The 17,223-nt window shown below is 32.5% G+C and overlaps 1 protein-coding gene across 10 annotated transcripts in view; it reads right to left on the reverse strand.

Moving 5' to 3' along the window:
- The window catches only part of LOC105230249 (matrix metalloproteinase-14), a 77,215-nt gene that overhangs the window by 22,271 nt on the left and 37,721 nt on the right, over positions 1–17,223 (reverse strand). For all 10 annotated transcript variants that reach the window (XR_007422128.1, XR_007422130.1, XR_007422129.1 and 7 more), the window contains exon 2: positions 13,012–13,334. Coding sequence is in view for 6 of the 10 variants with exons in the window: in XM_049451272.1 (XP_049307229.1) it covers positions 13,012–13,233 (222 nt within the window). In the remaining 4 variants the exon portion in view is untranslated. The remainder of the gene's footprint in view (positions 1–13,011; positions 13,335–17,223) is intronic.

The following is a 17,223-nucleotide window of genomic DNA, read 5'->3' on the forward strand; positions in this document are numbered from 1 at the left end:
TTTGGCCAGGTGGGACGAACTCTCGGTGTACAATACCCTCGGAATCGTAAAAACAAATCAGCATTGTCTTTATTTTTGACTTCTGAAGACGACTTATTTTCGGTGATGGCTCTCGTCCTCACGACCTTCTTGGAATCGCTTAAACCACTCATGCACATTACTATGGGATAGGCACTGATCACCATAAACTTTTTTCATCATTTGAAATGTTTCAGTAAACGTTTTCCCAAGTTTAAAACAAAATTTAATATTTGCTCTTTGTTCAAAATGCATTTTACGACCGATGACCAAAAGCTGCTGTCACTTTTTGATCGATAATATCGATTGTAGTTATCCAATTGTCTTAAAATTTTTACGAAATGTCAACAAGAGATCAAACCTTTTATTTCATTTACCCACCAATAGGTGGCGCGACCAGAAACAGTTATATTTAAAAAGTTCTGTTTCTTTTGCGCCAGACCTTGTACATACATATATGTATAACTTCTATACATATGTACATACTATATAAAAATTATACGTAAGTATGTCACATTTTCTCTGACGTAATTCCTGAACCACAAAACGTATAATTTTGTGTAAAATGCCAATCGAAATTTCATTACTTTTTCTATTGACAAATATTTGTATCAATTATTTTCAAAATTAAATCCAAAGTACAATCCCTTGGATTCTTCTACCGGCAATAGCGTTTTCGCCTTTACTCGTAAACAATATTACATATACAAATATATATATACACGTACATATGTATATCTAATTTCACTGCAATGATATTTTATTGTAGTATTTCATGTGTACCATGGCCAACGATTATGTATTATTGTGAACTTATAATGCTCATATTATTGAAAGTCAGGTAAATCGCTGCCTTTTGTCAGCTCCAATTGTAGTTCGCTGTATGAAAATTCGCTTCGAAAACCACCTAGAAAATCGAAACTGCCAAAAAAAGATTTTAAGCTATTCATTTTGCCCGATACCGCTAACGCTCTTGTTTATAAAGATCTCAACTTTTGGAACTAAAAAAATAAATGAGCTGATTTCAAAAAAGTCATCAGGACACGATAATGGTATATGGTATATAAGTATTTCTACAGGTAAAAATGTACTGACATCTACTTGTGCGGATGACATAGCCTTATGCCACTGAGACCAAAAGTATGCCAGTAGATTGTAATTGAATAACATTTTTATACCACAAGAAAATGATGTAACTTATCTTTGCATTTATTGGATAGAAGATTCTCACGTAGAGAAAATATAGAACATACATATCAAGCAAATAAATAGCATGAAAAAGGAGCGCTAAATTAAAACTAGCTTCTGTGAGAGAGTTCCCCCCTAAAGGATAAAAGTTATAGTCAAAAAAATCAAAAATTAAACATTCATTATTATCGAAATTACCGAAAATAGTTTATTATATACATAAGTTACTGTTTTCCCATCATAAGTGATACTACGCGACGGAAAGGACTTTGAGTTACTAATATCTTTTATTTACCCAATGAGGATTCAATTCAAAATAAGTGTATTTACGCATTCTCATTAAAACAGATAGTCGTTGAGATCTCTCTATCTCTCTCTCACCGCGTTGGAGCTACAGCTCTGAGCTAGAGAACATAAAAAGATGGAATTCACCCCGTGAAATATTAACATTGCTTTGATTTTATCTAAAGGGATCTGCTTTGTTAACATGATTAACCAGGGAATATTGTTGATTAACCGGGGAATGAAAATATTTATGCCATGCGCTTTCCACGAGGAGATTCCACTCACCGGAGCTGCGTTAGGACAGCTAGTTTTGAAAGAGATTAAAGATATGGGGCTGGATGTGTTGCAATAGGCACTGATGGTTTTATTGTTATGTTGGAAGATCGTGGATCGTGGATTTGGAGGGAAATACAAAAACGCTGAGATGACACCATCTTTTCCCATAAATTGAACAGCAGCATTTCGAAATCTGTTTAAATTTCTTTGATTAAAAAGATATGTGAAATATTTAGAGAGGTTACAACGTTTTTCCAACTTTCAAGACCGAAGCTAAAACACTTAATTCTTGGGCAAACAAATTATGCAGCTTTGTGAGACAAGGTGGATACAAAGATATGGTGCCATTCTTCAATTAACAATCGCCCTTCCAGAAATCGTTCAAGCAGTGACAAAAATAAGCGAATGGAAGAATAGAATGACTGCTGTTAAAGCGTTGAATTCGGTCATCATACTTTGCAACTTCGAGTTTATTCTTGACATTTCAGATATGTTTTGTCACTGACGCAGCACTTAGTGTAATTTGGAACATTGGTTAATAGAGTTTTTTTAAGATGGCTAAGAATTAGATGTTAAAGTGAAAAAAACCCAGAAGATGTTGTCGTCAGAGTCATCGAAACAATCACCCATCTCAAAGCTGTGCAGAATTTCACAGGGTATCTGCGTACATTCCACTCTTTGGCGCGGTAATGCAAGATTTAAAAACGCGCTTTTGCGATGAAGTTCTTGAAAGTTTCAATTTCAGTCAGCTGATACCAAAATTAAACCTAAACTGAGAAGTAAAAGATAAAACTGTACTCATTGAATGCCTAGTCAGACGTTCTGGGAAAATCTTGCTAAGAAACCAGGAACTGTAAAAATTTAAGCTCAAAGCGGAAGTAACGCTTTGGCAACAACAAAGAAAGATGTAAATGACTACGAGAACTCAAGTGCTTTCTGACTTAGAAAACCCTCAACACTCTCGATGAATCTGACGATTCATACTCTTCTTTACGTACTTTGCACTTTGCCAGCTACAAATGCTAGCCCTGAACCATCATTTTCTTCTTTCCGCCAAATCAAAACTTAGCTCAGAACAACGATGCTCCAGAAAAGATTAAACAGCTTAGCTCTACTCAACATAAACTTCGACATTGCAGAAGAAGTAATAGAAAGAATTAGTAAAATGCGCAAACTCCGTATTGATTTTATGCTGTAAAATAAATGTTGAAATACGTATCAAAAATAAAATTATAGTCAGCCTACAGTTTTAAAAATGAAGTACAAATATATAGTTGACCCCAAAAATTGTAATCTGGATCCGCCCCTGATGTGGAGCAATACATATACAAAAAAAAAAAAATCAGTCTGGTCGTTTTAAAAAAGTACGGGCACCTTGCCTTTTCAGATGTTGTTATTAATATGAAATTTAAGGTTGGAGTCAAGTTATTGCAGACAATTTTCTGAAAAAAAATAAAAAAACACATAATTGTGCACAGTTTAAAATTTCGAGGTATAAATTTTCCAATTACAATTAGATTATAACTTTGGATTATTATCCAAATCGGTATACTTTTGATTTAAACTTAGTATATGAAATTATAAGTCGTAATATTAGGTACTCCCTTGCTCTATAAAGGAATATTAATTTTAAGATAATTATTTTACTTTTAATTTTATTAGGAGAAAATTGAAAATTGTATTGGGCGAAGTAAACTTCTAATAAGAAGTAAAACACCTAGGGATAAGATGCATAGAAAACAATAAGGCTGACGTGCCTCACCGAATCATTGCACTCGTTTACGAGAAATGCCCAGCAATATATACATACATAGTTGAAATTTATAGATGTACATAAGCATTTGGAGAACCATGAAAAAAATCATTGCGTTCTATCTTATATTATATTCGTGATTTAAGTTCAGCATCGTGTAAAAAAATAAAAATCTCGGGTGTGACCGAATCGTGCTGTATTCTCAGTTTGCGCAATTAGAAGTACTTGATTGACAAAACAATTTAAGTCGAGAACGCGGAATTTACATTTTTGACTCAAAAAATAAATATATATTTATAGTGCTGCAACATATGTATAACATACTCAGAAAGCCTAGCCTCTCTCCGGTTGTGGGGATTCATGAACGCTGATAAGGCTAACAGACATTATTTTATTCTAAACTTAGCCTTATCGGCGCCCATGAATCTCGTCAACCAGCCTTACTGAGTATATTATAAGCCATTGACTTATTGACTGACTAACGTTTCTCTTCGACAAGCGCCGTTGGTTTCGTGGCATTAATGGTCTAAAATTTTGCAATGTTAGCTTCCTTCAACTCATTGGCGTTAGCGACAGCGGATATTTTGAGGTGCCTTTTGACACTTCGAACAACTTTACCGTCATGCACACTTTTTTGGGTATTCTACTACTACCATCAAGTCTTCTAACTCCACCAATCCTTTTCATTTAGCAATAATACGATCGTATACTGAACAGTATGTGTTTTTTTTTAATACAATAATACCGCATACCAAAAAGTACATTTTCACCATATTCAAATAATACCAAACAAGAATAACGGACCTTCTTGATAACGGCGCTTAAAGTGTTACCAACGTAAGGGCCCAAGTTTTTTTTTGGCTGCTCAAAAGTGAGTTTATTTTTTTGCAATCGATAACATTAAATTGATTTATTGTTCAACTTTTTTTAATAAAAAAAATTATTTAAAATGGTCATATTGTTAATGTTAGTTGCAGTTTAAAAGCTGAAATAAATAGCTCAAAAGAAAAATCCCTTCAAAGTCAATGCAAGTCAAGTTTTATTTGTGTTCACTGTATATACATGCATATGTATGTATGCAAACCTTGTTGTGTGTATTTTAATTGATTTGTGATGAATTGCAATTAAAAAATAACTAGTGGAAAGTATTTTCAAGAAGTCAGTAGTTACATTTAATAGTCTTGTTTTTTTTTTTTAATTCTGGAAGCACGAAATTTCCGTTGGAATAATCATTAAGTTCTTTGTTGGAAGCTAATACTATATACATATGTACATAACTAAGGGTATTGTTATTGCTTATTGTACATACGTATGTATATGTATATGTTTTTTTGTTACGATAATTGTAGCAATTGAATTATTTCTCTAATGCATTAATGTATTATAATGCAATGATAGGTTAATGTATTAATGAAATGCTATTCTAATTTCGTTCTCTTTACTTCCAATATGAGAGCACTAAGAAAATAAGATACATATATATTAAAAAGTTAGTATTCAGAAAATGAAGTTAGTAACAAGATTAGACCACACCAATCCAACTCTCATATAAGAATATTTAAAAAGAGGCGTAGTTTGTGAAGCGCTTTCAGTCGCCCAGTAAAGTCTACATACCCCTTGAAAACTACAGTTCTGAGCCATCTTTGCTCAATGGAACAACAAAACACATGCCAAACAAACTCTAATTAAGTGAAAAAAGATATTTTGACATTTTTTTTGTAAATTTTTCTATATTTATGGATTTTACATAGTCTCATAAAGATATAAGATATAACGATAATGTGTAAACCAATTGTTGTACGTAATCCAACAACAATTTTTTTAAACCAGTGTAAAAATTTATAATTTTATGATTTTACGATGCTTTATGACTGGTTGTGAGTACTCCAATTGTTAAAGACTTTGTTATAAAAGTTGTATTCAAAATACATACAAAAGGGGTTACATATTCAACCTTCATTATCAGCGAACTCAAGCGTCTTTACAATTGCTATTTGTAAATAGGCGTTTTATACTTTAAATATATTTAAAATGAATAAAGAAATTAGTGTTGAATTACAACAACTAGTTGTAAGTTGTTATAGACCTAAAAACTCTATAAGTGAGAAAGGGAAACTTAGTAGAATGTTCAAAGTCATTCCTTCAAATAACAACTCGCAACTATAAATTAACGAAAAGTATACAATCACGAGTAAAGATTCAAATTTGGTAAAAATTGAGGAATATTTCCGAGTAAAGATTCAAATTTGGTAAAAATTGAGGAATATTTCCGATTTTGGCTGTAGAAATTTCCAAAACCTTGCAAAACTCGGAAGCTTCAGTGCATCCAGAAACTGTACGAAAGTCTTTGAGAAATAGTAGATTTCATAGTCGCGTACCCAAGAAGAAACCCTTTATTAATGCAATTAATAAACAAAAACTAGTTTTAAGTTTTTAATTAAAGTCTTATTTAGTAATAAAAATAAGTTCAATTTGTCTGGTTTTGAAGGGGAAACAAAAAATATGACATAAAAACAAAGATGCGTTGTTATCAAATAGTTGCTTTCTACCAAAAACGCACTATTCCGGGATTGGGATCTTATTTCAAAAGATTGCACAATAGTCAAGAGCCAAGATATGTATTTTTTATAAATTTAAAAAAACTTGATCAAAATAACTTTTTGCTCTTAGTTAGAGTTCGTTTGGTATGTATTTTATGTACCATTGTGCAAAACTTAAATTGTATGTGTCACTTAAACTATACTACTCTGGATAATTGTACTTATGTACATATACAGTGGCGGACAAAAGTCTACATACACCCCCTATTTTCATTGATATGAGAGTACAAAAAGTTTTTAGAAAAATGTATTTATACAGTTTTATTCTAATATTTATTATAATAAAAATTAACTAAAAAAATTCATTATTTAAGATAAAGCAATAAATTTATGGAAGAAAAACTCAGAAATTGCTTTGACAAAAGTCTACATACAGTTCAAATCTCATACTTTGTACATTGTTATATTAACAGTAAGGTAACGTTAGCCTTTTTCTTTTATTTCGATATGTTTATTGTTTGATATTTATTGAATTTAGTTGTGGTTTAAACACTTCAATAGCTATAATGGCTCCGCGAAATGAAATATCAATTGATGTAAGAAATTTGGTGATAAAAGAAAGAAAAGAAAAAAAATCATATGGTGAAATTTCTAAAATTTTAAACTTGAGTCAAGCAACAGTACAGACAATTCTAAAAAACTTTAAAAATAATGGTTCCAACGAAAATAAACCGCGCAGTGGACGCCAAAAAAAACAATCTCGTAGAGACGTCAGCCTGATTCTCAACGAAGTAGACCAAAATCCAAAAGTAAATGCTCCAAATATAGCCGAACGCATAGTAAGTACGTCACAAATGAGTATCCAACCAAAAACAATAAAAAAAAACTCTAAACGATAACGGATTCCACAGTAGAACACCACGGAAGAAACCTTTTTTTTTATGAAAAAACCGGAAACTTCGTTTAAAGTTCGCCAAAAAACACAAAGAAAAGGAAATGGATTTTTGGAAAAAAAGTTTCATTTACAGATGATTCTAAATTCACCCTTTCTGGTAGTGATGAAAGGGCTAAAATTTGAAGGAAAACTAACTCCACGCTTGAACCGCAGAACGTAGTATCAATTGTGAAGCTCGGTGGCGGCAGCGTAATGGTTTGGGGAGCTGTTGCGGCCTCTGGAGTTAGAAAGTCTGACTTTATTGAAGATGAAATGGACGGTTATAAGTATAAGTCTCTGTTGGAACATAATTTGAAGCCTTTGGTGGATAATTAAGGGCTCGGTTCCGGTTGGATATTTCAACAAGATAACGGTCCGATACATGCGGCGCAAATTGTTAAGGACTGGTTGCTTTATTATACTCCAAGGCAATTAAATACACCACCTCAAAGTCCAAATATGAATATTATTGAACATGTCTGGGAGATTTTGGAGCGTAGAATTAGAAAGAACCAAATTTCTGGCTCTGCTGTACTCTAAGAGCGCATATTGGAACCTTAGAACAGCATTACATCTGCAGCGTTGACAAATTTAGCAGAATCAATGCCACGGCATCTTCAAGCAGTTATTTTTAAGTTTGTTGTTATTAGAAAGAAGATTAGAATAAAACTGTATCAACACATTTTTCTAAAAAGTTTTTGTACTCTCACATCGAAGAAAACAGGGGGTGTATGTAGACTTTTGTCCGCCACTGTATATAGATATTTATGAGAGCTGTGGAGATAATATCTTTTTTCCTAGCTTGATTGTAAGAACTTAATAACAATATAAATTCTATATTCCTTTCTAAATCATTTATATTGTAAATAATAATTAAATCACATGCGTGATTAAGAATATGCACGTTTGTAAGTTTTTTTAATTGATGGAATTTTTTCAAGCGAATTGCATTGATTAGAAAAATACATACATATGTATGTACATAAAGTACAAATGTATGTATTTATAATGAATGAGCATTTCCGAGAACTTTCGTACCGATTTATCTTTTTTGTTGTGTCTTTAATGGCGGGTATACATGAAAATTGCTATTATTTTCAGTGGCGTAACTAGGGTGGTGCAGGTGGTGCCCCCGTACCAGGGCGCAGCCCTCGGGGGCACAATCACAAGGAAATATTTCTCTTATTTTGCAACACAAACTCAACATAATTTAAAATCGATATCACCGAACACTACATAAAATATTAAAATATCGATCTAGATTCCACATCCCTAATTTTATAGGCGTTTTCCAGTGACAAAATACTCTGTTAATGTGTCACTTGACAAAAATATACTCCACTTTGAAAACAAACAACAATCGGTTCGCTTTTCGCAACTAAAGTTAAAGTACAAATTTATTATCATTTTTTTTAACGCATTTAATCGCTGGTATAGCCACAACTGAGCTCAATGGGAGGTATTGTCTCATTAGCTTTAAAACAGCAAGTTAAAATCCTTTTTTATTTGTGGAATCAGAATCAGACGGGTTAGTGTTTGGAAGTTAAATTTAGTTGAAAATTACAAAATACAAGCTCTATATAAGTTGGTAAGTACTACATCATTGTTCCTTATTTTTAATAGAAATAAGTATTATTAAATTAATGAAACTTATCTAAATTCGCATTAAAAAAGGCGAATTTTTACATTGTTCGCGTTTAGTTAACAGGTTAATAGCCGATTTCACAGATTTATTAAGAAAAGTTTATCGTTAAGTTACTGTTATTTGCGTGGAACTTCAATACAACTTTTATTATTTGACGGTAACATTTTTGTTGTTGAGATATTTTATCGAAGTCAGACATATCCCTAATTTATTTTAGTTTCGAATATAAGGTAGTTAGTTTATTTTTATGCGGTGCAAAGTAGGTAAAAAAATGCGTTCTTGCTTTATTATAAATAAATACGAAGACGTTTTTTTACGTTTTTCCACGAGCAGAATAAAAAAAAAAAAAAATGTCACTCTTTTTGGCCGCACTCGCGGTGCTATAATATACAATACCAATCTTCAAATCTAAGTTCACCATCAGAAATGCAGGGATTTTCTTGTTTTGTTTTAGATTTAAGAACCAAGGTTTTGTTAAAAATGTCATCAAAAAGACCATCTGGCGCGGAGTTTCGGAAAGAATAAAAGAAGCCAAGAGTAAAAAATGACCGACACATTACTTAAATGGACTTAAACTAGTGACCATCTGACATCTAATAGCGAAGAGAAAACAGATACTGACTCTACAAATATTCCATCTACGTCGCAGGAAGTATCGGAAGCATTTAATCTATGTCTGGATGATAACCGAAATAATCCGATTGTTCAGGATGACGACAATGAAGCCTCAAATACTTCCCATGGAAATGATGAGCCCGATGTTCAAGATGCTATGGATCTAGATACCGTAGTTGCTAGTACAGCCGTCACGGTCGATAGAAATGATCCTGTTACTTGGTACCCAATCATAGATCAAACTCGATGTTTTTTGGTCGAACAGGGCCCTGATCAGGGTAAACATTTTGATTTTTCTTCTACGGATATAACCGATTTGACCTCCAATGATACTGCCAAAAGGACGTTTTCTCGAGACTGGTTTAAAAGAAAATTATCCAATGGACTATATACGGAGAGGACCCGGATAATTTATAGTGGCAAAAGGCAAGCGGTATTTTGTTTTCCGTGCATTCTTTTTAATGAAAATCTTTCAACAAATCCAAATACACCGCCTATAGCTAATCCAGAAAAAGGATTTACCAACTGGCGTCATTTAAGTCCTAGAATTCCAGATCACGAACATTCATCGCGCCATTTACAAAATGTGATACGGTGGAAAACATTAGAAAAGAGCATTAACCCTCGTCGAGACCAACGGGTCTGGCCAGGCATATTTTGTTTTTAAATGTTATTTAAATATATATAGAGTGTAACAAACGACTTGCGCTTCCAGGTAGCTTCCTAGAATTTTATTGTCTATAGAATTCAGAAAAAAAAATTCAAGGATATCGTATCGAAAAGGACGAAAAAAGGATGTTATAATATTACACCTTAGTCGAGACCAATGGTGCTTGGCTAGACCCCATATGTTTTGTATGAAAATATATGAACTTTGGAATGTTTCTATCACTTCGCACGGTTAATTTATCTGTTTTCATGTTCATTACATGTCCAAATTGGTTTGTATGTTTATCTAGGTCAAATACTTTAGCCGCTAGAGCGTTTTAAAGGTTAAGAAAAAATGTATTTTTCTCAAACTGTTACATTTTTTGTGAACGCTATTGCGACGCCCCTGGTAGAGATAGAGGGAAGGTTGAGGGCTTCCCTGAAAGCCCCAGGGGCGAACTAACTCGCAAAATGGTTTTGATCTCCCCCGGCCCCATACCTCCCCAACTGTAGTGAAACAAAGGGGGGACATGGTGAAAACCCATTTTCGCTTATTGCCACGCCCCCGGTGGGGCCTTGGGGGCAATTGGGCCTTGGAATTATACATTTCCTGAAAGCTCTTTAAATTACCCAACCGGTGCAATTTATTTGACCAACCTACGTCAAATACTTTAGCCGCTAGAGCGCTTTAAAAGGTTAAGAAAAAATGTATTTTTTCTCAAAATGTTACATTTTTTGTGAACGCTTTTGCTACGCTAAGCGTGAACAAAGCGGTCAATTTGATTTCAATCAAATTGAGAGGTAAGAAATTTCAAAAATCTATATATATTGTACATATATGAGCGTAAATACAACACGTATTTCCATACAAATGTATGTAAACACATAGGGGCCTAGCCAAGCACCATTGGTCTCGACTAAGTGTATCAGACCGTTGGTCTCGACGAGGGTTAAATCTCCCTCTTCCATAGATAATGCACTCCAAACAGCTATACAACGGGAAAAAATGAAGTGGAGACATATTTTAAATATACATATTAATATTGTTCTTTTTTGCGCTGAAAACAATTTAGCATTGAGGGGACACAATGAAAAATTGGGAGAGTCCGGTTCAGGAGTTTTTTTAAGTGCTCTTAATATGATTTCCAAATACGATCCAGAGTTAAAATATCACATAGAAACACACAAAAAGGGACAGTTATCATATACATATTTCTCGGCTGATACAGAATGAAATTATTAGTTTAATGAGTGGTGCTGTTAAAAAACATATTATTGCGGAAGTAAAAGCAGCCAAATATTATTTGCACATAACGAGCAGATGTCTCAAATTATAAGATATGTAAAAATTACCAAAGGAGTAGTTACTATTGAAGAACGATTTATTGATTTTATACATTCATACCAGAAAACCGGCGAGGGTTTATCAAAAGTTATTCTGGACAAGATAGAAGCGGATGAATTAGATATATCCAATATTCGAGGACAAGGCTATGATAACGGTAGCAATATGAGCGGGAAATACAACGGCGTACAAGCAAAAATTAAAGAAATTAATAAATATGCTCAATTTGTGCCATGTGCAGCACATAGTCTACACTTGGCAGGAGTACATGTTGCCAGCGTTACACCGGACATAATAACTTTTTTTGGGACCGTTCAGAGAAAATTTACTTTATTTTCTGGATCAACAATACGTTGGAATATTTCATTGGAGAAGATTCAAATAACTTTAAAATGTCATGCGGATACTAGGTGGTCTTCCAAAGCCAAAGCGGTAAATGCTTTATATCACCAGCTTAAAGGAGTAATGCGTGCTCTAAATACATTGACGTCTAACAATTTTAATGCAGAGACTATCTCTGGTGCACAAAGTTTGATCAACGGCATCGATTTCAAATTTCTTTGTTTCTTGCAAATTTGGTCCAAAATTTTAACTGCTATAGATCGAATAAATAAAACCCTCCAAAGCAAGGATATTACACTGGATACTGCTTCAAAAATAATTGAAGGTTTAACAAAACAGGTCCAAGAAATACGAAATGAATCTTTTGAAAAATATTTCAATGATGCCCAAGATCTTGCACAAGAAATAGATATTGACGACCACTTTCCGGAAAAAAGAAAAAGACGAATTAAACGGCAAGATCTGGAAGAGAGCACTGAAAGAGCTTTCAGTAAGCTAAAACTGATAAAAACATATTTAAGATCGTCAATGGGCCAATAAAGGCGCAGTGGGTTAGGAATTTTATCAATTGAAAATTCTATTGCGAAACAATTGAATTTCGATTTACTCATTGATGAGTTTGCATCTCGCAAATCTCGCAAAATTATTTTATAAATTAGTTTTAGTTCGTAGGTAGCTTAAGTGTTCACTGGCTTAATTCCTTGTTTTAAGAGTTCCTATTTCACCAAAAATGTAGTGTATAAGATGTTACTTTATAGATCTATAGGTATTGTTACGTAGTTAATTTTTTTTTAATTAACAATCATTTTAAAAATGTTTCTCTTTGTTTTAAAAGCGGTCGTTTTGTTTATGAAAATATTGTGATTTATTTTTTCTAACTGTTGTTTGTTTAAATTAACAATTAAATTAAATATAAATAATAATAATAAATAATAATAAAAAAAAACAAAATATTTTTTTTGTGACAAAGGGTTCAAAATACAATTATTTTGACTGCGCGCGTTATAAAGTAAAAATACCTTAAAATTTTTTTATCTTAGGTATGATTTTTGAATGACGGGGGGCCCGCGGCGCACAATCTATGAAGGGCGCAAAATTCATCATCCGCACCAGGCGCAACGTAGGCTAGTTACGCCACTGATTATTTTACTCACATTTTACATACTTCAAATTCAGATTTAATTTATAAGAGGTACATATGTATATTCTTATGTTTTTAAATATATAATTGAAAATATTTTAATAAAAGGATTTACTCGGGATATTTAACAGAATTCTTAATTTTAACCGATATTTATTCTGCTTAAGTATATACGAACATTGACTAATTAGAAATTTATAAGAATTCGAATTTTTGGTCCTTCATTGAAAAAAGCTCTGTTCTTATTATTTACTATTGATAAAAATATAAAAAATACATACCTCAGCTTGCGTGGTCGTCTGCACTGGGTTGGGAGAAACAATACCAATTAAGGCTACTAAGGTGACTAAAACTATGAATACTGAACACTGTTGGCAGGATCGCATATTGTAGGCCAATCCTTCGATTGATGATAATCTAACGCTATCTGTGGTTGACTGACTTCGTTTAGCAGTTGGACACTTCGCTGTACTTCGTCTCATTGAGTTATAGTGCAACATCATTCAGTTATATACGCTGTTTGCAAGCGGAATGTTTAGACTGTGGTAATTGTGAATAGCTCCTCGTTGATTAGATAAGATTTCGGTTAAACAACTCGATGAATCTAGAGAAAAAATTTATAAGTATTAATAAGAATATCAAACGTATCTTATTGTTTTAAATAATGAAAAACGTAATATATTCATTACAAATTTTAATTTTAGATTTATTGAACTCCATGAAATCTATACTTAAACTGTAAATAAATCCAAAACGATTTCTAAATATCGAACTATTTAAATTATAATATATTATCTTATTTTGTAAATGCTTATCGAGAAATTGTGTTTTTAAGATTCTGATTGAATGATGTTTTGACAACGAGTAGTGAGTGCCCTACAAAAATGTGATGGTGTGTTTGCGTTCCTTCAAAAACTGTGCAACAAGTTAAATCAGATTCAACAATACATATTGTATTATATTATATGAACAATGTTTACAAAGAACTTTTTCGCTACCTACCAGTAAAGTCACTTGGTTTTCCTTAAAAATTTTCTTAACTTGATTTTACTTTGTGTTTTAAAGCAGCATTATGAAACAGCAGTATATACATATACATACATATTGAATTAATAGCCTCAGCCTTTGAAGAAAATTTAAAATCAAAGCAACAAACTGCAAATAAAGGCATTTTACTTATTGAAATGCAGATTAAGATTTCATGATTGCTTTTTATGATGTATAGTCGATTGTTGTCTTTTACACTAACAGTACTACAAACTTACCGAAAAAAAATTTACCAATTCGAAAAACACGCGAAGTATAAATTAAAAATTCACCTTTTAATTTGATTGAGGGTGATTTTGCAATTAGGACCAGAACTAAAGGAATACCCGTGCAAATTTTCACGTCTTTCCGTGCTGTGGTTCGGGCGTAATGCGTGGACATACAAAAAAGGTGTTTAATTTGTATACATAATATAAAATGTACCATATATCATCATAATCAATAAACGAAGATTCGCAGCGGGTTGTGGAGCTCATGATGATGATATCCTCATAAGATGTTAATGCTTTCGATATCTTCGTTGAGATATAAATTACTATACTATATATATAACAGATCAATTGAAAACTCGGCCTGACATATAGATGACGCTACTAGAAATAAATCCATATGGGTTTTAGTTTACTCGGACCTTCGAAAGGGTCATTAGTTTGTGAATTATATAATTTTGAGTGAAGTAATTTTTGTTATTGTGAAAAAATGGGTAAAAACGAATTTCGAGTGTTGATAAAATATTGCTTTTTGAAGGAAAAAATACGGTTGAAGCAAAAATTTACCTAGCGAATTTTCGGACACTGACCCAGGAAAATGAACTATCAAGGATTGGTATGCTAAGTTTAGACGTGGTGAAATGAACAAAAAAGATAGTGAACGCAGTGGACGCCCATAAAGGTTGTTAGCGACGAAAACATCAAATTTTAAATGACCGTAAAGTGAAATTGTTTGGGGATAGCAGACATTCTAAAGATACCCGCTCAACGAATATTTGGGTATGAGCAAAAAAAAAAAAAAAAAGGGGCGAGTTGATGGTCTTGGATAATTTCTGTTCCAACGGGTCTAAGTAATCGGACACAGATTATTATCAGGAATGTTTTCAAAAAACGGCCGTATTTCAAGAAAAAGAAAGCGCCTTTCACCAATTCAGTAAAAAAAAGGATGGCCAAAATCCATGAATTAGGTTTCAAATTGCTTTCCCATCAACTGTATTCTCAGATATGGTCCCAAGCTATTACTTTCTCTTTCTGTTGGGGTTCGCTATAACCCTTGATGATATTTAGATGAAATAAGAGAATTTTAACAAAAAAATGTTTTTCACTATTGTAGGCTGGGGACTTTTCAATTGATCTGTTTGTATATAGAAATTTGCTTGTTCATTGTAAGATACCAATAAAAAAAGTAAACTTTATAGTATTTTTTTTTTTAATTTTCTCCAACTAAATTGGACGCTTTATACAATATTATTGTTTATATGCTCTGTTTCTTTATAAGGAAAGATTACTTCACTGACAATTATCCTTTATGAACTGAATTTCACAAATATATTCTACACATACTTATACATACATACATGTACATTTTTCCGTATTTTGTGATATTTTCATGCTATCATTACTGTTAAATCTAACAATGATAAATATTCATTCAGCCTTTATGGCGCACTAAAAGGTCATGTCGGCATTCTGATTCACACACAAAAATATCTGTATGTTCTTTATGAACTGTTTTTGCAGGTATAAAAGTATAAATATATGTTTATTCATGTATGAGTGCGTGTTCCACAACAAAGTAGCATTGCTAAATATCTCACTGTCAAGTCTTTATTTTTTGGTGTGCGCCAGTCATAAGGTGTAGTTATTTTTGTGTCATTCGCGTATGCACGTATCAGGCATATCAAATATTTACATATAGGGTGTATTTTTAGAGGTATAGAATTTCCGGCAGGGATAGTTGACAAGGTGAACAGATGTAATTAGCATTTACTCGAGTTTTCAGTACTATGTGTTTTGCAAATATTATGCTGAAGTTATTTTAAAAAGTCGCTTTATAGGCAGCAAATTCACGACATTTCCCACTTAAAGCGTACGTAAATAAACGAAAAGCAACAATATTGAAGAGACCGACCCTTTAGACTCCCTTGTATTCAAAAAATTTACAATTTGGAGTGGTTTGCATGCAGACGGTACTATTGGGCCATATTTTCTGAAAATTGAATATGGAGACCGACCAATATTTGACGCGTTATTGGGTAAGGACTATAATTTCATATGTTTTAAAAGTATTTTTCTCTATACATATGTATATATTTATTACGAGTATATGTATATGTATCTATCGATTGTGCCCTAGTAATATCGAACCTATAAAATGTATTTCTTTATTACAAATTCGACTAAAATTACATATGCAACATCTGACAATAGTCGAAGTTTAACAGTTTAAGAAAAGATTTACTCGTAAATTTTTATTATTATAAAATTACTATGTATACATATACATACACATCTAATTATTTGCTCATTATTCGGGAAATTGGTGCCGACAGTTCATTGTTGGTCAAATAATAAACTAAGTTATCGAAGCATGAAAAATACAAACAGTTTTAAGGGATAAAACAGCATATGCATATATTTATAATAAATCTTTACCCTCAATATATATATTACTGTTTTTGCACTGGTTTTAAGGTAAAATACAACTAGTTCACTTAGTACAAAAAACTATATTCGCCACTGATTTTTTACTTTTCAATATTGTGGAGCGTTTTGGCAAGTCTAGGTAAGCCTCATAAAAAGACATTTTTCAGTTTTTAATGTACATATGTGCGTATATGTATGTATTTTTAACTCTCTACATTTCTATATGTATAAATACAAGTAGATGAAATTGAATACCACGAAAAGGTTGCGTTAAAGCATACAAACATGTAAAGAACTTTTTAAACTAAAAAAAATAATTTTTGAATGTGTCGGAAACTTTTATGGAGCGACTTCAATCGCGACTCCTATTTTAGAGACAACTTTCACTGCAGGGTAAACGTATACATTTGCTGCGTTATTCAGGAGTAATTATTATCGTAACAGTTGAGTTAAGTTGAAGGTCAACTATGAAGTTTAAGGCCAACCGTGGCTAGTCGGATGAGTCTGTTGCTGTGAATATTCAAGCATTCATATGCATACATTTATATACATATGTATATATTCATATATAACTGTATATGAAAGTGTTTATTTTCTTTACAAATTGCACATGTGTATGTATTCAGTTACATATCAATTATACCATATACCATATGCACATGCATACATCGCATAATATATCCAATTTGATTTGGTCGTGAAGTTATTTTTATACTCAGGCTTATACATTTTTCTAAGTGCACGAATGATCTAAGCGAAACAGTTGGAGTATGCTTTTAATTTTAGTTTTATGAGCTTCATAGGTCTAGC

This window comes from Bactrocera dorsalis, chromosome 3 (assembly GCF_023373825.1).
Source record: "Bactrocera dorsalis isolate Fly_Bdor chromosome 3, ASM2337382v1, whole genome shotgun sequence".
Classification (NCBI taxonomy): Eukaryota; Metazoa; Arthropoda; class Insecta; order Diptera; family Tephritidae; genus Bactrocera; species Bactrocera dorsalis.